The sequence below is a fragment of the Strix uralensis genome, chromosome Z (genome assembly GCF_047716275.1).
Source record: "Strix uralensis isolate ZFMK-TIS-50842 chromosome Z, bStrUra1, whole genome shotgun sequence".
In the NCBI taxonomy this organism is placed as follows: Eukaryota; Metazoa; Chordata; class Aves; order Strigiformes; family Strigidae; genus Strix; species Strix uralensis.
The window spans coordinates 13,075,539-13,103,036 of record NC_134012.1 but is presented as its reverse complement, the minus strand read 5'-3'; the positions used below and the strand labels follow the sequence as shown (position 1 = coordinate 13,103,036).

General features: G+C 37.9%; 2 protein-coding genes across 11 annotated transcripts in view; one reads left to right on the top strand and one right to left on the bottom strand.

The window, feature by feature from the left end:
* Positions 1–3,820, top strand: part of LOC141937723 (interleukin-6 receptor subunit beta-like) — a 31,884-nt gene extending 28,064 nt beyond the window's left edge. Inside the window, exons 15-16 of the mRNA XM_074855810.1 lie at positions 1,323–1,386; positions 2,599–3,820. Coding sequence (XP_074711911.1) covers positions 1,323–1,386; positions 2,599–3,084 — 550 coding nt within the window. The 3' untranslated portion in view covers positions 3,085–3,820. The remainder of the gene's footprint in view (positions 1–1,322; positions 1,387–2,598) is intronic.
* Positions 3,821–14,631: 10,811 nt separating this feature from the next.
* SREK1 (splicing regulatory glutamic acid and lysine rich protein 1) overlaps positions 14,632–27,498 on the bottom strand; it is a 35,934-nt gene continuing 23,067 nt past the window's right edge. For all 10 annotated transcript variants that reach the window (XM_074856791.1, XM_074856789.1, XM_074856790.1 and 7 more), the window contains 4 exons: positions 26,710–27,243; positions 22,211–22,306; positions 21,610–21,745; positions 14,632–20,520 (listed from right to left, as the gene is read on the bottom strand). In XM_074856791.1, coding sequence (XP_074712892.1) covers positions 20,368–20,520; positions 21,610–21,745; positions 22,211–22,306; positions 26,710–27,243 — 919 coding nt within the window. In that variant the 3' untranslated portion in view covers positions 14,632–20,367. The remainder of the gene's footprint in view (positions 20,521–21,609; positions 21,746–22,210; positions 22,307–26,709; positions 27,244–27,498) is intronic.

Below are 27,498 nucleotides of genomic sequence, written 5' to 3'. Positions count from 1 at the left end.
ACAGTCTAAACAGAGATAAAATACCTTACAGCTAATGAAGTCTAGATTTGGTTTGAAAACCAGACAACACTGAAGCCAACACAAAGGCAGGGTCATGGGCTACATAGCCTCCCACCGTCTCTCACAGCTGTGTTGAGCTTTTTTCCTACGGAGGTGAGTCATTGCCAAAACCTCACAGAGGGGTGCTCTGAGGGCAGCTGCTGACAGAGAGATGATCAGCTCAAAAATGCTGAGAGATGGTGTCCCTCCATTCCCATGGGAGCCAGTGATGAGCAGCAGGGGTGACTGAGACCAGTGGGATCAGTCAGCTCAGCAGAAACTCATTTTGAAATTTCCATCCCACCCCACTGCCGCCCCTCTGTAGGGAAATGACAGCTGGCGCCTGCTAGCCTAGGGCCAGTACCAGCATCCCAGAGTGGTGGGAGTGGTGCTCAGGGCACCATTACAGCCTGTCCTCTCCAGAAGGGCCAGGGAGGACAATGCCCGAGGTGGTGCCCGTGGTGGGGGTGGCCCAGAGAGGCTGGAGAGCACAGCAGCTTGTTGCCAGGTTTGTTGTTTCTGAGCCCCTAGATGCAAGGAAAAAACCTGAAAAAAAGGGCATAGATGAGAGGTCTGTGGACAAACAGCCAGCTGAAACTCATTTGAACAGCTCAATTGGCAAACTCAGCTCTACCTTATAAACCCCTTCCTCTACAGCAGAAGCAGCTGGTGTAAGTTTTTAATAAAGGTGTATTTAGGTTCATGTCAGGTGAAACATGAGATACTGTATGTAATAGCTCCCAGACAGAGCCAAATTCAAATAATCAGGCAAGAGCAGAAGCTGTGTTGTCCTCCCATTCTGGTTTCTGGTCCCAGAGAGAGCCCTTTCCAGGCCACCATTGTCCTTGCACAGAAGCTAAAACCAGCAATAGCTTGCTCTTTGTTTGAGGGAAAATAAACTTCTAAGTTGAAGCCAGGAACAAATACTTACTAAAACAAACTTCATCCTATATGTCCAGGAGTCCTCAAGGAAGATGGAGGTTTTGTGGAAATGATAGTGATTTAGGAATATACAATGATTAAACATATAGAGACAACATTACCAGCTCCTGTCACAACTCCTTTGTCCTTAAACAAAGATGTTAATCGTCACTAACTCAGCATTTCAGTGTAGACTACCAAGTTTGGTCTTCAGTTTTTAATTGGCATTATGCTTAATAGTCATTGTAGAATGTCTTGTTTTGATGGTCAATAAAATGTTTTGTATAAATGGTAGTTAATTTAAATGCATAGGAGATGTCAGTCATTTAACCTAATGATAAATTTAGAATATTTCTTTACAGGCTGAAAATATCATGCTGGCCCAGTGTACCAAGTCCAAGAAACAGTAGCGTACTCCAAGATATGGCAAGTACTCTTCTTATGATGTGAAAAAATACATAAGGGAGATCTTTCCTACCAGTTAATCAGTAATGCTAGTTTTTAGTCTTTTCACACTTCACCCTAGTAAATGTCTAATACCAGCAGTTGGGAATCTAGGGTAATACTAGAAATATAGGATGGGGGAGGGTTGTTGTTTAGGCAGAGGCTGTATACACTTTTTAATTTAATAAAGGTTCTCAGACTTTTTTGAGAACATTGTAGAGTGTATTTAAAGGTATGGTTGTTAAAAGAACAAAGCAAAGTTGAATGGGAGGAGATGGAGTCTAAAGAGAGAAATTCAGTTTTTATATCTAGTCAGTTTTCACCAGCTGGAACTGATTACTAAGTACAAGTTACTCAAAATGCGAAGTAACATATCATGGCCTAATTCCTCAGGAGTCTCATGATGGAGGCCATGTATATGGTGTTTTCTGAAACTCTTGGATTGCCAAGGTTTCAAAGAACAGCATACACATTTCCAAGTCAGAACAGAAATTGTAAGAAGAAAGAAAATAAAAAGCAATTCACATGTATTTTTTTCATGCAAAAGAGCCATAACAGTTCAAACAAATGTAGAGCAACTGAGGAGGGGAAAAAAAAAAGCTAAACCAAAGAACATATCAGCCTGACTGCAAACCCAGCAGAACAATCTAAGTGGAAAAGAAGGGTGCTGGGTGTTACAAACTGTTCTCCATTTAATAATGTAGAATTTGCAAAAACTTGTAACTTAAGGTATACTTAGATCACAACATGACATTAAGTTGAATAACAAACCTCTTGCAGCAGCTGATAGCTAAAGCCTATTTGGATGCTGTTCAATTCAAGCTGCTGCCTTTTTATAGAAACACATTTGTTAACTTTTTGAAAGCTGTGGGTCTCAGAACAGCACATTGCGAAGCCTACATTTTATCACCACTACATTTTGTCCCAGGCACACATAAAAGCAAGAAAAACTTTGCTTAAATACTATGGGAGAGGAGAAGATGGTCCTCTCAATTAGGGAAATAAGTATTTTCATTCATGTTTCTAAAACCAATTAAGATGAGATAAAATGGATTAGTTAGCATATAATATAGGCAGGACCAGGCTGCCTGTCTCCTAGCTTTATTCTTTCGTTATTTATTTCAGCAAATTGCCAATTGCACTTTGCAAAAATAGGATACTAAAATTATTCTTTCTCCTTGTTTTGTCTTGAAGACTAATTGGAAACCTGTTTCAAGGTCACTGCTTCAGGCCCTGTCAGACAATGATACCATCAGCCTTTATGTCATAGAGCATGAGTCAAAGGCTACTTTGAAGCTGGACCTCTTTACAGATGGTGGAGAAGACAGCAAATGTGACACTTGCCAGTCAGAAGAACCTATCAATAACATAGACATAAGCCTGAGGCATGAAGAAATCCCTGAAGAAGCAGTTACAAGTGAAGAAGAAGGAATCATTTCCATTACAGTACCACTCTTGAGTGACTACACCAGCATGGAGTTCAGCCAGAAAGCCCTGATGAGCCTGACAGTGAAGCTGCCTGCAAGAGCTTCTCATCCTTGTCTGGAAATGGAGCTAAGCAGTAAGCCAGCACAAACTGAGCATCAGGTTTTGTTTGCTCCCCAAGACTACCTCAAACAAAGTCAGGTAGTATTTTTGCCATCTGGACCAACTTTGATGGGACAAGTCAATTTGAACTGAAGTATCTTCATAATTTCACATACCATAAAAATCAACTTCCAAAACCTCTGATGCTTGAATGGAGCCTTTAGGACAATGTAGGACAGTGAGCTTGTGACAATAGTTAGTCTCTCCTTCAATAAGCTTCCTTGATAAAATAGATTGATTATATAATTAGATTAGCTATTTCATCACAGTCATTCTGTGGAAAGTCCTACTGTCTTCACACAGGCCAAACTTTCAGGGAACTGTATGAAAAACCTTCCAGTAAGGTATGTCTTGCTAGGTGCTTAGTTCCAGGGCACTCAGGAAGCTATTTCAAGGCTTCCACTCTGAGCAGATGTTGTTCTTGTCATCAGGAGAGTTAAACTGTGACCAGTTTAAGACTTGATTTTCAGATCTGATAAGTTCTTCAGTAAAAATTTCAGCAAAAGTGTCTACGACTCCAAAGAAGCTAGTTGAAGCTGACCAAATAAAGGAGTGAAAAGCCTTGAATTTAGGAATAGAAAATGATGTATCCATGTAAAGCATTATTAAGTGCTTTACATCTTAGATCTTTACACCTTTATTCTTTGTAGATGAATAGTGCTGTGTAAATGAAGATGATAGTAAGTATCATTATTAGTTCTGGAGTTTTTACTTGCATTAAATTAAGGCTATTTCTTAGAATCATAGAATCACTCAGGCTGGAAAAGACCCTTGGGATCATCGAGTCCAGCCATCAGCCCTACTCTACAAAGTTCTCCCCTACACCATATCCCCCAGCATCTCATCTAAACGACCCTTAAACACATCCAGGGATGGTGACTCCACCACCTCCCTGGGCAGCCTATTCCACTGTCTGACCACTCTTTCTGTGAAAAATTTTTTCCTAATGTCCAGTCTGAACCTCCCCTGATGCAGTTTAAAGCCATTCCCCCTTGTTCCGTCACTAATCACCTGTGAGAAGAGACCAGCACCAACCTCTCTACAATGTCCTTTCAGGTAGCTGTAGAGAGTGATGAGGTCTCCCCTCAGCCTTCTCAACTACATTTGTCTACACATAGAAATCCATTCATGTTCTGTTATGAGATGTACTTGCAGGTACAATTTCACACTGCATTCAGTGATGATATCTGTTGAACAGACTCCAAGAGCTGAATAGATAGTCCAGTTAGTTATCCCTCCAAACCTTGTATAGAGGAAGAGTCATTGGAATATAGGGGATAACAGGGTCTTCCTTAATATGTTCTCTGTGTGACTCCATCATGTATCTCCGTGGTGCAAGGAGTCTGAACTGGTTTTCCAGATTACAACAGCTTCTCACCCATGAATTTTGTAGACGTTAATGGTTGGCAGTTATTGTAGAAGACCCATTTTATTGTTGTCATCTCTGGTTTACGGAGCATTTTATTAAAATTATTTTGCAGAGAAATAAATTAATCAAATGTACTGTAAGCACTGGAGGCTCCTTAGATGGACATCTTTTAAAATTCTCTCATTAAACATGAAGGACGATTCACATTCACACAAATATTTTCATGCATATTAGGCAGTATGAGTTATAGAATAGCCATGATTACAAAAAAGCTCGAAGAAATTGCATATCCCCCACCTGACTGATTTAGTGAGGACCCATAACAAAACCTGGTTTATTCACTTTCCTTATTCATATTCACCATCTCTTCATTTATATCTCTCTATGCCTGTTAGAACTGGCAGGAACCAAACTGTATTTCACTGTGGGGCTTGCACTGTTTTATCTTAGCACTTAAAATGCACTGTTTTGCCACAAAGCAATGTACCCATTACCACTCGCACTTGTTACTCTGCTCATTGAAAGAAGGGGTAACTGGAGCACTCCCCAGACCACCTCAAAGGTTTGAGCAGTCTTTTAGATCTCTTTCTTTTTAATTTCAATCAGATGAGTTTGTCTGATTTGAATTTAGGAGAACTCAAATCGATCCTGCTATTAGTGGAGCTGTTGCTACTTGCAATATCTAGTAGAGGGACTGAAATGGAAAGCTGTTATGGACAATAAAGTCCTCAAATGATACACAATCATTATCAAGTAGTCATGTGAACACAGCCTAATTTTTCCATTTCCCAAATACAAGAAATATCCATGTGCCTTACCTATAATATTTCTTTCATTTCTGGTCAGAGTGATTTATTTTCCTGGTGCAGTTGGTACCTTCAATAAGTTACTTATCCCTTTAAACACTGAATTCATTTTTTCTTACTCTGCATCTACCAAACCAGTATATATTATTATGTTATGTATAAAGTGTAAAGTAAATAAGTAGAATTAAACCAATGGCTTGTGAGCAGTTTCAGCATATGAAGCTGCCTTCATACATGAAACTCAAAAGACAGTTCGGGCTTTTGACCTGGTGAGTATTGCCTCCATATTAGCCGTTGCCTGACATCTTGCTAAAGAAAATCCATTTATCAGGCCAGGAGAATTTCCCTAGAAGTACACATGGACCTATTTGCCTCAAATAGAAGGGATGGATGTATTCCACTTTCAGTTATAAAGCTCACAGTATATGTAATTCTTAATTGATCTCATTAGAGCAATACTTTGCATAATTGCTGTAAATATTTGTATAATGGCTGTAAATTGTATATTTGGGAGAATGAGAGAGATACATGAAAAATCCTGGTATGGGGATTAGATATAAATGAAGAACTCATCCCATCATGATGTATCCTTTGAGAACAAAGAAAGAGCCTTTTATGTGGAGAGAAATAGAAGAGTACACTTGCTGAACAGTTTCATCCAGCCAAAAAGGAGGCTTTGCTGGAATTATGTACCTACTCATGGACACAGGACTAGGAGATACATAGTGCTCAGATCTTCAGATTAGGGACAATTAGGTTTTTGTGGGTTTTTTTTTCTTGTTTGGATCTTTTATGGGGATTTTTAGTTCAGTTGGAAGAGACCTACAGTGATCATCTAGTTCTACTGCCTGACCTCTTCAGGCAGTTTAAAAAGGTGTGTGCATATACAGATGTGTAACGACTGCAGAAGCCTACCTCTACTAATAAATGTGTGAGATACTTCATGTGCTAAAGTACTGTTCAAGTGGATTCAGTAGTGTTCTTAGCTTCAGTATTCTTAGTTTCACTATGTGTTATTTCAAGAGTGAGATTGCAAATATGAAGGCTCAGGACCATAAAAGCCAAGAAATTTTTTAATATTTTTTAAATTTTTCCTTTCTCAGTCAGCATAGCTCTAGATGACCACTGTTAGCATTAGTGAGAATTTAGACATTATAAAAGCTTAGACACTTAACTGTAGGCCTGGAGGCACATAAGCATAGTGATTTATAGCATGGGGTATTATGGGATGTTGTACTGCAGGGTTACAGTGTTTTAGCATTTTGTATTCACAGAGTAAGGAATGTAATATTCAGTCTCTAATATAGCCTCTAAAAACATGCACAGAGCAAAGTTAGTATGTACCTATATTTTCTGGTATCCAGAGTAGATGTTTTTTCTTGCATACTTTAATGTAGTATGGGGGATAGGGGGGTTTTACACTTTTTTTTAACCTAAGGTCAGACTACATGGCAGTAGCTAGACAGTGCTGAAAATTATCATGGTATTTCAGAGACAAGATAAACAGCTACACAGCCTGGAACAGAAGATTAGAGCAACCACAATATTCCAGAGGATTTTTTTCACTCTGTATTAACTATCAAAAGCAATAATAATAGTTACAGAATATCTATAGATTCCCTAAAAACCCAAGCGTTTGGGGTTCTCTGGCAACCTTAAAACTCACCTTTATGGCACAATGGCATCCACACTTGAGCAGGGTCCTCCTGAAAGCAGAGAGCACAGGGGCATCCTGTCAATCTGAGTCAACCCCCAGCTACAAAAATTGTAAAATAATGAAGCACTTTATTAAAGCCCTCTACTTACAGAAGATACTTGTCTCAGAGCTCTTGACTCTGTGTCACAGGCTCTTGGTTTGCCTTTTTCTCTCTCTCAATGGCACTGTGTGTCTGCATCATGGTATTGCATTGATGGGATCTCTATGAACGTGGGTAATAAAACTCGGGACAGCTTACATCAGTCACTTCTGAGCACTATTTACAGAAGACTGCTTCTAAGACAAATCACTCCATGCCAATGAGGGGGAATAATCTTGTCCCCATATCTATTTTATTTCTACAGCAGAAGCACCAGTTTAATAAAACTGAAAACAACCTGCTGTGCTAGAGACGGTCATTCACATTGTCCATCCTCAGAAACCCCTTCAGAGCTTCATAGAATTATAGAATAGAATCACAGAATCATTTAGGTTGGAAAAGACCTTTAAGATCATGAAGTCCAATCGCAAACCTAGCACTGCCAAGTCCACCATTAAACCATGTCCCTAAGTGCCATATCTACATGTCTCTTAAATACTCCTGGGATGCTGTCTCAGCCACTTCCCTGGGCAGAAATAAACTAACTAAGAAAATAATCTGGATTTGTTGAAGTGGTAGACACAGGCAGAGCAAAGGAAAATCCTGAGGAATGATAGGCACAGCAACAGCCAGCACTGCCAGGGAACGTGTGATGAAATGGGTTCAGGTCCTTATTGGAGACACTGGGGTCTAGTCAGGCTGGAGAGTAGTAGGCATGCTACTTTAACTGAAAAATTGTAGGTTGCAGCCAGTTTTTGATAAGATAACTAGTATGGAAACTGGTAGCAGAACCATAAAGCTCATATGAGTATTCTCTTTCCCAAACAGTAACTGCTACTGTTGAATTTTGCTGGTAGTGGTTCAAGACAAGGTACTCAGCTCTCAGCAACCTTCACCCGTCTTGTGAGTTACAATTAAATAACTATTGTGGCATTCATTTCAAGTGTATGTGTGGTAAATGTGTTCAATCCCCTTAACCAAACTAGCAGTAGTTTGGTACAGGCTCCAGAGGAGGTGAAGGCCTGAGCCATAGCCGGGCTAAGAACTCCTCTAGAAAACCCACAAAGGAGCAGTGTCACAGTGAGAATCAGTGCATGTGAGCTTGGAACACTGATCATGCAATTAATGCATGAATAGCGGGTGACTTTTCCAAGACTCATTTATCAAGGAACAAAGAAAGTTGTGGGTACAAGGCATCTCATGCATACCTTTTTCATTGTATGCAATTTGACTACGAGCCAACCATTTTATCCCGTAAATATGAGAGCCTAAGTGGTCTCTCCCTGCTAGGCAGTGTGGTTGCATGGCAGTGATCTCCCCTTGAGATGCGATACCTCTCAAGGTTGCTCCTTGAGGCAGCGAGACCTTTTGCCAATGATAAATCATTGGAAGAGTCCAATTCAAGTTCTCCCTGGACAGCAACTAGACTGCACACCATGCGACTCTACTCCTGAGCAGGGATGACTCTCAAGGTTTGAGATTCCTTAACTGAGACTAAGAGATTCTTCCTTACCAAGGTGGAGAGACCCTTTATTCACACCACATCCTTGGTAAGTGACTGATAGTATGCTGAATTAATACTAATGAAATCCATGTGTCTAATTCCATTACACATAAACCATTGACCAAGTCTGGTACTAAGTCTGGATCCAGCTGCACCTAGACTCCTCTCTGAGAAATTAGAAAGCAAGGGAGGCCATTCTGAACCTTGTGTCTCAACAGGAGATTTTTCTTACTGTTTGTATCCCTTCAATTAAGCATAAACCATTGAAAAAGTCTGAGACTAAGGTTGGACTTTGTTGCACCTAAACTCCATCAGGAGTTTAGAAAGCAAGTGGATCCACTCTGTACCTGGTGACTCAACAGCAGGGTCTCCCTTACTCTTTTGCATCTCCGTTCTCAGTGTAAATCATTCTAGCTCAATTATAATGCAATATTCCTTTGTATGTTTCTTTTATGTAGTAAGTAATAGAGTGAACCTTGCCATACAAGCTTGTTAAGTTACACTTTTAAAACACCATGCTACAATCACTTTTGCTGATACTTTTTGACAATGATTCTTTGAGTGATCTAAAACACTCATCCACGACAAATTGGCATAGTCAGCAGAATTGTAAATCACTTTTCTGTGACAGTATGGTTACTGGGTATCACCAGAGTTAGGATCCGTAAGGCCTAGGAATTCCCTTTTGGTATGACATCTGTGGCTGTGTGTTCAGTATCTGGATGGCTTTGGTGGGTTACACCTATCTTGAAATGAACATGGCCACTGTGACTTCTGTGTGTTATATTCAAGTGCTACATGCTCACTTCTGGAAATGAGGCTCCCCGTCTTTCTGTAATTTTTAATTATCATGGCTGTGCCAAGCCAGTTGTAATTGCCAATGCCCATACAACATACATCAACAATCTATCTAGGCACAGACTGTATTGTAGATTCTCAACACCACATGGGTTAGTACCTCACTGCTAAAAAAGCAAGAGTGTATAGTCACATTGAAGTTCTAATTTGTTAGTTCTGGTTATGCTGGGTCATACAAATGTCCTTCCAATGCTATAGAGCATTTCTGGAAAAGGTAAGGAAAAATGTACATGTAATAGAATGGCTCAATGAAAATTAACATTGCTAGTAAAGATCCCACTAGGAAAATATAAAATATTTCCACTACTAACATAAGAGATTTTGTGAATGCTGAGAAAAGCCCTAGCTCCATAATCACTTAAAACACAATCTAGTCTTACATGATTATATTCACCCTATTTCAATGTTCCTTCAACCTCAGTCAGAAGACCCCTGGGATTTTGGAAATGTAAATAAGAAAAGAAAAGCTACTGCAGTATACTTAAATTCACCATATATAGGCCGTATCTCCATTGGAATGATTGAGGAGTCTGCAATTCCAAAAAGGGTGGTGTGTGTACTCATAAACTCATTATATCATTGCTTTGATGCCGTTTGCTGTAAGGATGTTTCTTACTCTTACATTTATTTGAGCATCAGGGTTTCTCCTCTCTGTTTCCATAATTATATATTCAAAATTGCAGAGTTGCAGTGAGCTTCAAATCCTATGTCCATCAAATATTTTATTCACAAATAGTCAATCTATTTTGTTTGTAATACTGTAAGTGACTCAGTTCCTGCTCTCCAGATCTGATGAAAAAATGTGATGATCCTAGAACATGGAGAAGGAACACTGGAGAACCAGTTACAGAATTCTACTTTTTCAACTTCTAAGGACAGTTGTGGTTTGGTTTGGTTTGGGTTTTTTTAGTACTGGCTGGTTATTGGAAAGCTTCAAGGAATAAAAGGGAAGGTTTGGATGCAGAGAACAAGTTGACTAAGAGAGCTCCAAACACCAGGAACAAAATGGAAGATAATACTGTTTATTTTTCCTTTTACCCCTACACTTGCATAGTCTGTCCTTCCAGCAGTCCCAGCATGTCTTGGACCTGGAACAAGACGTGCTGACCAGGAGGTCCAGTATGGCACCACGGTACTCTGCCTAACACCGTGTCAGCAGAACCCAACCTTACAGTTCCCATCTTCTCTATGCTGGCAAAACTCTCATTGCAGTCGTAAGCTGAGTAAGGACTGCAGAGTTTAGATTAACTCAATTTTCTCTTGATTTAGACTAAATAAAAGCACTTTCTTGCTCCCAAACATTTTAAATTGCCTCCTCTCCACCCCCCCCCACAAAGAAATAGTTCAAACAAACAGATTTCATCAGCTAATTAGCTTCATGTAATCAAATGCAAACCTCTAACATGCATCAGCTTCAGTCCCCTAGTGTTCGTCCAAGGCACAGGTAATGAACTGGGCGTATCCTCAAAGTCAAAATGAAGCTATTTCAGATATGACTAAAAAAGCCCTGTAACCCACACACAGAGTATCTCCTGTTAATGTAGAAATAGGTACATCACATTCCAGTGCATTTTAGCAGATTTCTACTGCATTAGGGTACTAAAATAGCAGTGGAAGGGTACTAAAAATAGCAGTGCTTTGCAGTAGTCTTGTAACAATGCCTGTAGCACACTGTGTTATCTAAATATGCAGTATTTCAAAAAAATAGCTGAAACATTACTGCAATAGCTCAAGAGGGGTTGCTCCAGTACTGAATTTTGTACTGCAGTGCAGCACAGTGTTATCTTCTTAAAGGTGCTCTTCCTACACCAGCTATCACACTTGTACTTTCTGAAATTCCAGGACAGATTCTGTCTTTAACATTTCTGTTTCTCCATTGCAATTCCCTCAACAAGCCTTAAGGCACTTGGACCTTTCTTGGAGATTTCCCTCAGGACATATAACTAGCCTGTGTTCTCAGCAATGCCAGGCAACATTTTCAAAACAAGCTATTGCTACAGCAAATCCCAGAGTGCAGTTTACAAAGTCTTGATAAGTGATACACAAAACCGTATTTAAAAAGTAAAGTTTCCATCTATTGATTCAAAGTACTGTGCTGGAAAGGGTATATTGTCAACAGTAATGCAGTGATCCAAAAGGAAGAACACCATGAACTTTCTCAAAAGCTGGTGTTAAAGGTTATCAAATCACTGTGGTAAAGCCAAGTTTCTCTATAAGCCCCAAATCAACATCCTGCCTAAGTACCCGTCTAACAGCAGGGCCTCATTGCAAACTACTTTCATTCCTATATCTCACATTGCAACCAACCCACTTCCACACATGCAGACCTCTTCAACCCATACAGCCATTAATCCTTCATGATTTACACATCTGGTCTTCCACTCCATCTCAAGGTTACCTCAATTCATAGTTCACAGCACCCAATTTCACACCTTCATAATACCAAAAAAGGAATAGGGAGACTGAATCATACACAGTTCTCAACCCGCACCCCCAAACCCAAAATCCTTCCTCCCCCCAAATGTTTTCACAGCTTCCAATTAGCTAAGCACCAAGGAGCAGCAACAGTTTACATGGTATAAATAACTGTATTATCACAGCCAGAGATGTTTGATCACTGATGTTAAGCATTTTACATCTCCCATGTGTGTCTGTAAGTCAGAAAATGAATCAACAGTGGAACCAGCAGGCTTGGACAGTTACTCACCCTTTATGCTCTTCTAAACTTGGGAGAGACGGGACAGGAATGATGCTTGACTGCTTTTATAAAGCTCTTGAGAACTATGATCTGGAAGGCTGATATCGCCTCTAAAATAATAATTTTTGCCTTTATGCTCTTTATAGATCTCTGTCCATCCCTCTCTATATGTAAAGAGCATAAAGGCAAAAATTTCTTATCTTATAGGCAGAGGAGGACATAGAAGCCATGAAACATGAACACTTCAAAAGAGTTATACTAGTCTTTCCAATTACAGTTATGAGCTTCTATTGAAATAGAGTTACATATCTGATAGAAGAAAATAAAGTTTTTAAATAAAAGAAGTAGGATTTTTATGTTTTATAATCATCTGCTGAATTACTACAGTCCTTACAACTACAAATTACCCCAGGTAAAAATGATCAAAGGGAATCTGATTTATCAGAATGAATTCATTTACGAAATACTTGGCTACGATCTTTCATCTAGCCATAAAAGCACAGTAAATGCCCATTTGTAATGCATTCAGTGCAATGCAATGACCCAGGTCTAACACTTTCCTCCATCAAAAGATTCTGAAGTATACTTTAAACTAATAAATTCAGCATTGACACACTTGGGTTGAACAAGCAAGTATTGGAAGTCCTGTTATAAAATTAGAAGACTGAAGAACAGCGTATTTCAGTGACTGTGTGTCCCACATTATTTGAGAAATGGCACTCTCACAGGCTCACACTACAAATGCACAGCTGTCATCTTTCCATCCCCTTTGGAGATTAAGCAACAGAATAAACATATCACAGCTCTAACGATCTTTAACAGATCAAAGGATGTCCTTGCTGATACAAATGGAACTTGCACAGAACAAGTAACACCTTAAAATTAACATGATAAATATCCAGTCGACACTGTTTGTAGAAGCCAGCCCTTCTTCTCTGCATCTCAATAAACTCTTTAATTACATATTGACCCAAAATCTCCTCTGGCTAGAGAAGAATTTAACTGGGCACACCAAAACAAACCAAAAAGCACTGCATGTTTGTTCCTGGTTAATATATACCATCTCATAACATCTTTCTATTTATTCTGTATTATGGTTCATTCAGAAATACTGATTGTTTTGCTTGAGGCTGATCTGTAACACAGGCTACTATGATTTACAGCATGGTTCAGACAAGTCTAGTCCTTACGAGATACCTAGTTTTGACAAGACCAGGCAGGATGACTGGGATACATAAAAATGAGGATGTATACTTGAGAGGAAAACACCAAGCTAGTAGATAGACAGGTATTTAATAGCTCAGAAGACTTATTAAACAAGTCTTAGTAAAATAAGAAGAGTATCCCCTTAAAATTGAACAGAGGAGGAATTGTTGAATGTTACCTCACCACACTAAGACACAAAGCAGATAATACATTTGCCTAACCTTCACATTTCAAGTGGAACAATGCATTTGTTTTGACCTTCTAAATCCAGTAATCTGAAACAACCCTTTAAAATACTGCTTCAATAAAAATGAAAGGTTTTCTTTAGGCTCTATCTTTAAGAAGAAGTGTAAGAATTGTAGAGAGAAAAACAAAAGCACAGTCTTCCCCAGGTCTGATACTGAAGCAGCACACTTAACAAAAGACTAGTACTAACACTCTTGTCTGCCTGTTTCCTTAAAACAAGTAGGAAAAACAAGCTGTGTACACAAAAAACCTTGAAAGTTTGATTTTAAAAGACTGTCACTTTTTAAGCCAAGTTTCAATCATGTCCTCTAAAAAGAATTTTTTAGTGAGCAATTACTTAAGGAAATTAGGTAGTATATAGTATAAATACGTAATGTAAGATTTTGAACCACTGCTGACATCTCAATATATTTTTCAGACCTGTTTTGCCCTGCTTTCACATTCAGAGGAACAGCACGGTGAAAACGCAGTTATCCAGACCACAGATGTGTTGACTAAATCATCTAATCAGTAGGAGTTAAACTAGTCACAAGTCTCATTACAGACATGGCTGCTCTCACAAATCACAAGATCCCTACTGAACATGTTAAAGTCTCTTGAGAAGCATATCTCAAACTTCTGCTCCTTAACCACTGCTGTTTATTTACTTACACATTAAACTAAGCAACAGAGAAGCTTAAACATTGAAAACAGCAAATTCTAATATTAAATTATCCATGACAATAAACTAACATGTACTTTTAATGTCAGAAGCTCTGCACGAATTTCCTGATCCTACTTTAAAAAAAGGAATTTTGACATACAATTCTCTACAGCCACGTTTATTAACTTACTGTTTGAAAATGACAAGCTCTCCCTACTGGAACTATGGTAGTTTTCTCTGGAGAAAATCCCGTGCTCAGCCAGGGGATTCAGAAGCCTCTTTTGTAACTAAACAGTGATACATTCAATTACTTAACCCCTCACCACCTTTCCTGTAATATTCTCATCAGTACCAGTCCAAGAGACTTAGTTACAAAGCACCTGATGCTCTGGGGCAGATGTAGCCCCCCCCCCCCAAAAAAAAAAAGGGAAAAAAAAAGAGATAGAAATGCTTCACAGCCATTTGCTGTCATCTCATCCAAATTTAGTGGAAGTGAGTTTATGACACCATTAAAAACTTTGGGACACTGTTTATTTACAAAAACAACAACAACATAATAGCATTTGACATTTGTTTACTTGTACCATTTTATAGTTGCTTCATTAATGCAAAAATATACTCTACCAACATGGAACAGGTTATATGCTTATTAAACATAGAAGACCTACTTTATTACCAGAAATATCAAACTCAGAGAAGGGAAATAATATTTTTGCTGCTGTAGTGCTTAGGTTCCCCAGGTGTATCTGAACCCAGACTGTGATAGGTGCTGGGTATAATGAATTAGTCTCACAGCTCCTGTTTCAGTGGGAAAAATACCAGAGAAGACCTCCTGATAAATGACAGGAACTGTAGATGTCAAATTACTTTGCTGTTTCCAGAGAAGATTACACATTCCTTTATTATGAAAATTATGTATTTATGAAGTAGCAATTTCAAAGTGGCCCATGATTTACTCATCAGTGTAGCAGTAGTTTTAAAATCTTTACACTAAGAAAGGTTTTATTGAGTAGACCAACAACTTGCCGCTTTTAAGAAAGCTACTTAACTGGCAGCCTCATTAAGAACATCAAGGACTGAGTGAAAGGAGGATGAAATGATTCTTTTACCATTGCTGATAGGTCTTTCAGTTCAAAACAGACACATGTAGCCTTTTATGGGAGAGTAATTTCATTAACAAGATTAGTAGGGAACATACTTTGTACACCAAAAATCTCTAGTCTGTGTCAAATTTGGCATGAGATTAACATAAAACATGTGATGAATTAAAAAAAAGTTTAAGCTGAAACTTTCCAGAATATATAAACTGCTAAAACCTCATTTCTGTTGTCCATGTTCTCCTGTATCAAGCTCAAAAATAATAAAACTGTCATGACAATTTTTTTAAAAAATTTTTTTTGCCCACTTGAATAGTAAGAGTTCATGGGTTCAGAAAACATTGTGAAAACTGAAGTTTGTAGATAGCTTCCTCAACTGTAGCATTTAAACAATTCAGAATTGATGTGTTAGAGCTGTGTCTCCTCAAACTAAGGGGATAGTTGTCCCTATCTATTGTCAGACAAGTTTATTAAGCTGTTTTTTATTGAATACAGAAGAAACCCCCCATACTAACGTGCTCAGATCCTGCAATAGGATTTACCAACAAATGAAGCATTCTTGAATTTGAAATAAAAATACACTACCTGCAAAGACATTTTTAAAAGTTTAAAATAAAACACAATTGAAAGTGCATTTCTTACATGAAAAAAGAAAATCCCCTTTATACAGTGCTTTTAGTTTTCAGTATTATTTTAATTTCACTTCTCAACATATAAAAATAAACCTAAGGTACAGGCTGAAAACTTTTTTTCTGTTTACATATTAGCAAACAAAATTAAGTTTTAGATTCTTGTTAGGTAATAACGATATCTACAAATTTCAACTGTCCACACTCCAATCTCTGGTGAGAAAACTACATCTCTCTGAACTAAGCACCTACCGATTTACGTTATTTTAGCCACTTACAGATCTCAGCATTTGTGTTGCAAATTTTCTTACTTTTAAGATTATGGTAACACCGAAGGCAATCATTGATTGCTATAAAACTGAAAGTACCACAAAGTGGCAGGCGGGACCCATAATATGCCCCGGTTTGCAAGTCATTGTTCAGAATTCACATCTTTAAGATTATTTGTTTTACCATTATAACACCAATTTCACACTAACATTTACAAAATTCAGTATTACTTTTGTCTGGGTTTTTTTGTCCCCTTAAGTGAGTGGTTAGCAAAATGAAAATACATGAACTCTAACCTGTTTCATTACAAACTAACAAAAAGACAGGGATGCAGAGATGCTTCAGACCTAAAAGTAGAAGATAAACACATCACTATGGCATTACTGCTTGCAATGGTCATACACGTGAATGAAAAAAATAACACAGTAATACGGACAGGTATGAAGTATACAATAATTTGTATTATACAAAGCAGCCTTTACTTACTCTCTTTCTTAGACCAAAAGAAAATCACAGAAATCCCTAAATCTACTATTACAAAATACCAGTACAAGCTAAGGGCAACACAGAGAAGCTACCATGTAACAAACAGATTCGCAGAGATTCAAAGTAATTTCGGGTATTGACTTGGATGTAACTGGGCCAGAGAACACTTAGCAAAGCATGCTGAAGACTACAACACTCAGGTAGCTCATTTCAGAATCCAAGTTGTGCATAGATTGCTGCTGTTAGCCAGCTAATGTAAAGTTAGTGCAGATGTAATTACGTGAAATTGCCATTAAAAAAACCTAGCAGGTGACTAATATGTAGGCAGAACCTACATCTCACTGATGTCTCGGGTATTCTTCTGATGTTTCTAGTTTCCAACTGAAGGGCTTTTTTCCTCTCTTAGTTCTAATTTTGAAATATGAAGACCAGTATTCATTACTGCTGTCAGTGTTTGTAAACAAAATTTCATCCCTCACACCTGGGTAAACCTATTGACTTCAGTGGATTTATCTAAGTCACCGCTATTTTGAGCTTGGAATGCTGTTTCATCCACCAGCAGTTGTTTTCTGCTACCACCTTCTTTCAAAATCCAATGAAAAATTCTATCTTACCCAGAAACACTGTTGTGAAATAACTGTGATCACTAATGGAAGCTTACACATATATGCTTTACATGGTCTTAGCACCATATCATCACTTTTCTGAGCAATTACAAGTCACAACATTTTCAAATAAAGGCTGACTCAAATGAAATTACATTTAAAACAATACAACTATCATGAACTACACTGTTCTCAAAACCTCCACTCAATTTAATCTCATTTATAAAGTGCAAAACCAAACAATCTGTCATGGCAGCTCAGCATGCAAACTTATTAACAAAGAAGGCAATGGACTTCCAGTGGAAGGTGGACACATTTAATGGATGATGCACACAATCCTGTTGGAGCAAGCAGGAACTTCATTACTGTGCTACACTACCAGTTTAAAAGTGAGCTACCCTCTGCAGAGGCAGACATTTTACAGATTAGTTCTCCAGTGGTGGCTTTTTAGGAAGAGGGGAACTGTAAAACACCTAATATGAACAGACAGTACTTAACTACCTCACAGATCTGCACAGTATTTACAAAGCAAAACCAGAAAATACAGCATTTGTAAGAAAATATGACTTGAGGTGGGGAGGAAATGTGTGTCTGGTGGTTGGTTGGTTTGGTTTGCTTTTTTTTCCTTAAAAAAACCCACCTTTTTGTAAGGGAACCATTAATTCACATACAATGTAACAATGTGCTGCATGTGGACTTAAACATGTGGTAAGTCAGCTAGTAAGGCTGCCATCCTTAGCTATTAATTTCCAAAGGCATGTTTCTTAGCTAACTGTACACAATCCTTTACATATTCTGTAACTGATACAGAATAGAGCTATGCAATTTCAGGATTACAGAACTCAAGAAATCAAACTAATATCAGCTGAAACATAGTAACACTGTAAGAATTCTAATTCCTCCCGAAGGAGAAACTTAGCTTTTCAAAGATATTATAAACAATACATGTATATTTTCACTGGTATCCACATTTCAAATCAAAGAAGCTACATGAGTAAGACCAGATCAACTAAAAATATTCCTTTAATAAGTATGTACCAGCAGAAACTTCCCTCTAAAATACTTAATTTTATTAGTGAAATGGTACCAAAGATAACAAGTATACAAACAATCTCTTCGGCTCTATGCTACTTACATATGATAAATAACACAGCTGTTGTTGCAAGACACTATACTTCACAGTCTTCCTGTAAGCATACAGATTTGTCATTCTTTTATCAGAATAAGCTGTTTGCCAGCCAACAGCACGTGGCTTAAACATCACAAAAATGACTGTCTATACTTTACATGGTAAAGCATTTCCTGTGTCTTAAATGTACACAGTGGCAAGAACATTAAATCCTATCAAAAATGAAGAGAGATTAAGCAGCTTCACAATCAAACTGGGTTTCATTACCTTAGGAATTGGGCAAATTTTTCATTCCCTGTAATATGCTTGCTTTTATTTTTCCCCCCCCCAGAAATAACTATGCAATGGAAAATAAAAAACAAATCGAAAACAAATAGCTAATATGCTACTACGTTTGCTTTTTTAACTGAAAGAAATAACTCTTCCCATGAGGTAAGGCAATTAAGTCATTTGATTGTATTAAGTTGTATTAAAAATAATCTACTTGATTTTAGGTATAAGTAAGTTTTAAAGGTATGACTCAAGAAATCTCATGTAACCAATTAAATTAGTTCAGAGAACACAAGCCATGTTTTACCTTGACAAAAATATTTGCTTTGTCATTCTCTTCTTACATGCTTTCTCCCCAAAGAATGAAAAAAGAATCTCTACCATATAACACCTGTGTAAATTAGAACATTTTTCCACAAATTATTTATGCCCCCTTCTTTGCATACAATTCCTTTTATATCACCCAACAGGTATCACAGAAGATGATGAAGAGGTAACAATTAAGGCCATCTAAATGTAGATTAAATGTCTAAAGGGGTATCTTTGATGCAGGTGATCAGAAAATGCTCTGTATTTAGCTAGTTTTGTACAGTGGTGGTCCCCAAATTGCATCTTTGATCTATAAATCTCTTCTAAAAATAAAAAACAAAAGCAAAAACGGAGCTTTAGTATTTTAACAAGTGAATCAAACAACCGTTCTGACAAATCACTTGCATTCTTGTCTACAGTATGGTGGTGGCAAAATAGCAATAGAGATCATGTAAGATTTAGCTGAAAATGAGCAATAGCACATATACATTTCTAGAAAATACCACATTTTAAGAAGGCACTAAAGCTTCTGCTTGTGCTCCCATATTTTTTTAAACAAATAAGAAAAATTTATTTTCATAATGGCACCTGTACTATTTGCAGCTGAACAGACACACTGCAGTACGGCTCAAAACAAAGCTGTAAATTCTGATAATATCATACAGATGTGCACACTTCTGGAAGGACAAAAGAAAACAAACCAAAACAACCCCAAAATAACCCAGGAAGTTAATCTATTATCTATAACATGGCAATGTTCCTTTTAGGAAAAGTAGCATGCATTGTTCAAATACTTTAAAAGAAATATTAATTTTAGGGATATTAGTAAGAAATTCTTTTAAATAATAAAACCCAAGAATCTCAAGCCTTGAGCAAATGAAAAACATACTAGTCAGTGGGTATTTAACAAAAGAACCATAAAACTGTGTTTATGTTTAAAAACTCTTTCCCTACAGTTGTCATTTACAATAAAAGAGTGTCTATGCACCATTTCCAAGCACATCAAACAGTACACATTGAAGTTTTTGTGGATTTTTTAACCCACAAGGTAAAACAATACAAAATTAATCAATAAGCAGTATTTTAAACAACCTTCAATGCATATCTTCAGCTTTTTTTGGGTAGTACAGGTTTACATCTTTCACTTTCTACTTATTTGTAACAGCTTATGGCAAAACTTAACATAAATCATTTTACAAATAAGTACAGCCATCAAGGAAATGCATGAATTTTCAGAGATGAATAGTTCTGATGGCATCTGCCTTTTCATGATATAACTACTAGTCCGTGCTCTCTTGCTTTACAGGAAGAAGACAAAGCTATCACAAGAATTGGAAGAGCTACTGGTACTATCAACATGTTCAGGTTGATTGCTTTGACATTTTCTTCCTCAGTCTGGGAAATAAAAAGCTTTGGATTTCATTCCTTAGTTGAATCAGAGGTCCATTCTTTGCTTTAATCCTCTTCCATTTTAATTGAGAGGTTTTCTTCATTTGGTTGACAGTTCCCATTCTGTTGTAGTTTGACTTCATCTGTCCTTTGTGTATCTCTGTTGTCTACTTCCTTGTCAGTTTCTGAATTCTGATCCTCTTTAGTGTGATCTTTGTCCTATGAAAGGTAAAATTATTTTACAAAAAAATCATATTCTTAACATTATAGGATATGACTTCCAAACAACTCTTGGTATTTATATTGTCTCCATTTTTACATGCCTATCCTATCCTGTCTCAGCATTTTTTAGAATAGAGGTATCAGCTTCTTTTTTTTTTTTTTTTTTAAAAAAAAAGCTTTTTTTTTAATTGGCCAAAGTTAGGCACTCATAACAACCTGTCATCCAAGAAATCAATGCCATAAAGTGATCTGTCTTTATCATCAATATATAAAAAAAAGGGAACAAGCAGCATCAATGGAACCAATGAAAAACAGCTCCAGAAATTAAGATTTCATCCTATTTTCTAAATACGATTAATTGCTTTCTTTCATATTTCTGTCAGGTATGGGATGCAGTTTAAGAGAGTTCTTGGGTAAGGTAATTACTTAAGCATGTGGACAGTCATCTAACCAGCTGTTTTATAACAGTTTAATAATTCTGAGTATAACAAACTACTCTTTAAAGGCACGCTGCTTTTTAAATTCCAAGATTGAACAATTTGAAGATGTTTCTCTTCTTAATCACACCACCTTCTATTTAGCAGGGGAAAATCCCATACCACTCTTCCCCAACTCTTCAACTTCACTCCTGCAGAGTCCAGTACACAGACCAGGACCAAAGCAACCAGGGAGAGGCTGAACTGCAGATTATTTAAGTTTGTTAAGTTTATTATTAAGTTTATTAAGTAAGTCATCTTTTCAGCTTGACAGCTGTCCCTGAACACTGCTCCTTAGTTACACAGTCTGCTTCCTGTCCGCTCATACAGATAGGCAACCAGACAAGTCCTAACATATGGCACAAAGAGAAACCAAAACGAAGTGTTTCCGTAACCTGTTCACATAAGCTCCTGTAAAGTTCAAACACAGAGACTTATCAAACTGGCCCACTAACACCAACTGTAGGTCTAAACCCAAATGGTAGTAATCTGGTAAGAAAAACAGAAGAAAAAGAAGGGAGGAGAAAATGAAAGAAAAAGAAGGGAGGGAATTTCAATAATGGCTCCACTAGCACCACTTAACTCTGATTATCACTGGATCACAGCTTACCTTCAAAGTAGTGGTGCTTTTGTCAGATTTCTCCTTTCCTTCTTTTTCTTTACTACTTTTTTTCTTGGAGGTGGAGCGTTCTCTTTCTCTTCTTTCATTATTTGTATCTCTTTCTCTTTTTTTTTCTTTCTTGTTTCTGTTTAAGAAAATTTTTAGTCAAATCAGAATTTAATCCAACAGCAACAACCTTCAAAGTATTTAACTGCAAACTGAACTCTCATGTGTGAGTTTCCCATAAAAGAATCAAAATGTAACAAAATACCCTTCATAAAGACAAGGGGATTTTTTGACTGAAGAGAGCTAAAGAATGCATGTGTTCAGTACAAATGGTATTTGCAAAGACAAAACCAAATTAAGATGTATCTGATGAAGGGCTTTTATTGATTTGAAGCAAATTTGCATTGCTGACAGATTTGGAATCTCTAGTTGAATGCATACCAACGCTCAAATCCATGAAGGTTTTTTGGTTTGGTTTGAGTTTAAATTAAACTGGAATCATACTGAGCAACTAAAATCATATGAGATGATTAGTGCACAGGCAGTAAAACAAAAAATACTACAAATTCTTCCTCCTTTACTTTTACGTTTACATTAAACTGACCTTCTTGGAGAAGGAGTTCGTGAAGACTTTCTTTTCGTTGTTTTGGATGTTTTAGGAGACTTGGAGGGACTTCTACTCTTCCTTTTACGCCTCTCTCTACAGGACCAAGAAATTCAAGATCATTAAAGAATCAAAATAATACACTCAGGAACCAGATAAAAACAGAAAGCTTTTAAAATGATCTAACACATCTACTACGTACATATACCTGAATTTAACATTACATATCAGCAACAATATATGAACTGTACAAAGCAAAAAAAAATTTTGCATGTTTCAATTTTGTTGAAAAAGTGAGGGTAGAAGTAGGAAAAAAAAAAAGGTTGTGCCCTTTCAGGTTTTAGTTTTTTGTTTATCCTCATGCGTTTGTACTTATATCTGATAACAGTGGAAGCACACAGAATTCACTAATCCTGTATTAAGCAAGAGTCTCTTCAGTCAGAAAAAGAATCCAACTGAATGAAGAGCCACATTAAGACAAAAATCATGACTTGAGAGATATGAACTTTAACACTAGAACCTGAAGATCACTGTAATTTCAGTTCATTACAAAAGGGTATATTAAGATATGCCTAGTATCACTATCTGTATTGATACTCTGAGAATATCATCTACTGTGACTTTCTGTAGCTGCATAGGACAAAATTTCATAACTATTTTGTTCAAGCAAGCTCTTAAGTTTGATTTGATCTTTGGCAAACAAAAATATAAAGTGGCCCCAAAATCATGGAGAAAACATCACCATCATTGAACTGCTATCCACTAGTTAACATGCACCTATTCTGAACACTTCCACATTTATTATCACCTTTTTTCAAATGAGGATACTGCAAACTGATATATTATTCTGACAGTGCTCCCACTTGGGCTACACTGAGTACATCCCCACTTTATTTTACTTTCCAGCATACATAGCTGTGATTAACCAAGTGCCTTACCGACTGTGTTTAAACTAGAAACTGTTTATTCATGAAATCTAATCTTCAGTTTCTGCTTTTCATGTTTCAAGTTGAAGAACTACGACTATCTCACAGTATTTGTTCCTATCTCTATTACATTTATCTATGCAAAGATTTTTGTGCACCTGTTAATGTTCTTAAGCAATACTAATAGAGCAAAATTTAAGAAAAAACAAGTCTGAATACTTTGATAGTGATCATGTGTCTCTTAATCATACACAGAACTAACATCCCGTACCCATCTCCTCTGCTAGCCTGTAGATGTTTGTTGGAAAAGGAGACAGATCCTCCTCTTCCTCTGGTCTGTTCCTTCAGCTAGGAATCACAAATAGCCATCTGATTTCTAATACTCACATGTTGTCTGTCAGTAAAGCAAGGTCACTTGCCACCTAGTTCTTAGAGGGTCCTGTATGTCCTATTCCACCTTCACTTCATCTCCAAAAAGGTAACTATTTGTCCAATATTTTACACTCATCAGCAGTCCCAACTCGGTGCTACACTGTAAATCCAGGCAGCTGAAATGCCAGTTTGTCGGATAATCTTCTCCAGAAAGGTTTGTAACTATTTCAACTAGGTAACATCAATGACCAAAGTAAAGAGATGTCCCTAAACACAAGTTAACTGCATTTGTTAACTGACTCTGTAACCCAACCTATTCACAATTACTTTTCAGACAATAACAGAATTACTGAGGTTGAAAGAGCCCTCTGGAAAACACCTAATCCAACTTCTCCCTCCCCCACCTTAAAAAACAGTCAACTACACAAGGTTACTCAGGGCCACCTCCAGTCAGATTTCTAATATCTTCACGGATGAAGACTCCACAATCTCCCAGGGTAACTGGTTCCAGTTTGCCCAGAAAAAAGAAGTAATTTAAACATTAGAAAAAAGCCTTTATTTCCCATATGTCAATATGTGCCTACTACCTCTTACCCTGTCACTGGCCCTCACTGAGAAGTCTGCCTCTGTCTTCTTCACACTCTCCCATCAGGTATTCATATGCATTGATAAGATGCCCTCTCAGCCTTCTCTTCCCCAGGCTAAACAATCCCAGATCCCTCAGTCTCTCTCCTCGTATGACAGATGCTCCAAGCCCTTAATCAGTTTCATGGCCCTTCACTGGACCCTCTCCAGTATGTCTGTGTGTCTCTTGCAATGGGGAGCCCAGAACTGGACACAGCATTCCAGATGTGGCCTCATCAGTGCTGAGGAGAGGGAAAGAATCACCTTCCTTGACCTGCTCACAACACTGCCTAACGCAGCTCAGCATACTGCTGACCTTCTTGGCTGCAAGGACCCTCAGGTCTTCTGCCAGCCAGCCAGCCTTCCAGCTAGTCAGTCCCCATGCTGTACTGATGCAATGGAGTTATTCCTGCCCAGCTGCAGGACTTGGCCTTTCTCTTTGTTCAACAAAATGAGAAGCCTCTCAGGCTATTTTTCCTGTCTGTCAAGGTTTTTTTGAATGGCAGCACACTCCTCTGATGTACCAGCCTCTCTCCCCAGTTCTGTTTTGTCTGCAAACTTGCTGACGGTGCACTCTGTCCCACTGTCTAGGCCACTGATGAATATGTTCAACTGTATTGGCCCCAATATTGATACTCTAAATATAATGCTATATCTGAAGAAAGAATTGTAAATCCATGTAAAAAGGTGTATTTCTCTCATCCTCCATCTTCAAAAGAACATTGTCTTTGTTTAGTAACATCTGTATAAAAAAAATTAACTCCCTATCAAAGTAGGGTTTTGTACTGTGAGTCCATTAGAAGAGATGCACTGATTTTCCCTAGAATTCTTTGCCCAAATAGAATCATAGAATGGTTTGGGTTGGAAGGGACCTTGAAGATCATCTAGTTCCAACCCCCTGCCATGGGCAGGGACACCTTCCACTAGACCAGGTTGCTCAAAGCCCCGTCCAACCTGGCCTTGGACACTTCCAGGGAGGGGGCATCTACAGCTTCTCTGGGCAACCTGTTCCAGTGTCTCACCACCCTCACAGGAAAGTACTTATTCCTTAGATCTAATCTAAATCTACCCTCTTTCAATTTAAAACAATTACCCCTCATCCTATCCCTACATGTCCTTATAACAAGTTCCTCTCCAGTTTTCTTGTAAGCCCCCTTTAAATACTGGAAGACTGCTATAAGGTTTCCCCAGAGCCTTCTCTTCTCCAGGCTGAAGGACCCCAACTCTCTCAGTACATAGCATGAATTTTTGGTAACATCCAGCTAACTACACTTGTTACTTGACATTAGGACTGGGTCTTCCACCAAGGTTCTTATATAAGCTACACATTGTCAAAATATTAAATCTTTTTTCTACACTTACCTAATTCAACACTCCTGAGGCCTACAGACAGAAAATGTTATGTTTTCAAATCTGGCAGAACCAACTCTACTCTGTGTAGGTCTTCAACCCATGAAATAATGTTAAAAATGCATTAAGATAGGAAGCTGCATATGCCTAAAAAAAGACACAGTATTTTGCCCGTAAACCTCCAGAACAACATGGACATTTCATGTAATGCAAACAGAATGTTTAGAAACCATTACAGCCTTTTCCGCCTTGTATGAACCATGAAATTCTGAATTCTGAGGACTGTGGGAATTTTGCTTTTGTCCAGTGAAATTATTGTAATACCTAGAACTTTTCCCAATTCATGCAGCATTTCATTCTCTCAAGGTAGCAGAAAAAATCTGGTATCTAAATTTGACATGTGATATTACTGAACACCCTAATTCCTGAGGTATTCAGAAAGGACTTTTTCCACGAGAGCTTCTGAACTTAAGTTAGCCACAATATTTTTAGAATATGCCTGAGTTAGTGCACTTACAGAGCTTATAATCAATCTCACAGCCTCCTTTTGCTGTACTGAATTTACCCAGGCTTCCACCCAGTACAGCCTCCCTCAGAGGCAAGAACAACAGCTTCATTAACTTGAATGTTTCCCTGTTTACTATCAGCACTGTTAAGGAACCTTACTTTTAACTTGTATCTTACTCTAACCAGCTAAACAAAGTATCCTTATTTCCAACTGAGATACATTCACCTTCTGAATGGCCAGCCAGCCAAGCAACATACTTGCTTCCTGCTCTCGAGCCATGCAGCTGAAGAGTGACAAGTACTATCACCCAACTGTTCGTAAGATCTACAGACCAACACCATACAGTATATAAGCAACCAAGTAACTCAATGACTCAAACTTTCATCAGGACAAAGATGATGTGTGACGTTGCTTTATCAGAACTTTTGGATAGCTCCAGCACAGAGAAATCTCACAAGAATCACCTCCTTACTGTCCTAAAGTACTATATTATATGGCTATGTGAAAGGCAAGCACCAGCAGCCCAGCAAGAAACTATGTTCTATCAGGCACCATCCAGAGCTCTTTGTAATAGATTTCATTTTACAGGAAAATGTGCAAAACAGAAATAATACAATTTAATTAGTAAGAGGCATGTATGTATATTGATACATAAAAACTAGGATGGTGCCTCACTGAACTGACAAGTCAAAAAAAGCATGAAAAAATTCTAAACAAACCTGCTGGAGCTACGAGATCTTCTTGATGAGCTATAGCTTCTTGGGGGTGTTCTGGATCTCTTCTCTTTCTTCTTTTTGTCATCTCTTTCTTTTTCTCTTTCTCGCTCCTTATCCCCATCTTTTTCCTTTTCTTTGTCTCTGTCCTTCTCTTTGTCCCCTCCTTTGTCCTTATCTCCCTCTTTGTCCTTAATCTTTTCTCTGTCCTTCTCTCCTTCTTTCTCAATATCTTCTTTTTCCTTGTTCTGGTCTAACTCTTCCCTGTCTTTTTCCTTCTCCTTATCCTTCTCCTTTTCCCTGTCCCTATCTTTGTCCTTATCCTTGTCCCTGTCCCTATCTCTGTCTTTGTCTCTGACTCTCTCTCGATCCTTGTTACGCTCTTTATCTCTCTCTCTGTCCTTTTCCCTGTTTCTATCTTTATCTCGCTCTCTTTCCCTGTCTTTGTCTCGGTCTCTCTCCTTCTCCTTGTCTCGGTCTCTCTCCTTTTCTTTGGCCTTTTCTTTTTCCTTGACCTTTTCTTTGTCTCTTTTCTTGTCCCTGTGAAAAGCCAAACACAAATCCATTAATCCATCTTTGAACTTTCCAATTAAATTACAACTAACTCTTTAGCATACATTAATTGCTCAAGATAAATCATGTGTCTCTGTTGAAAAATAGTAACTATTCAGTATTTTAATTTTCCATCCCTGTTCACCAGGAGGGAAAGGTTATATAGGTAGGAAAAATCTGGAAACCAAATTGGAGAAGGGGAGGCCAAAATAAAATCAAACTGTGATTTTCAGAGACATATTA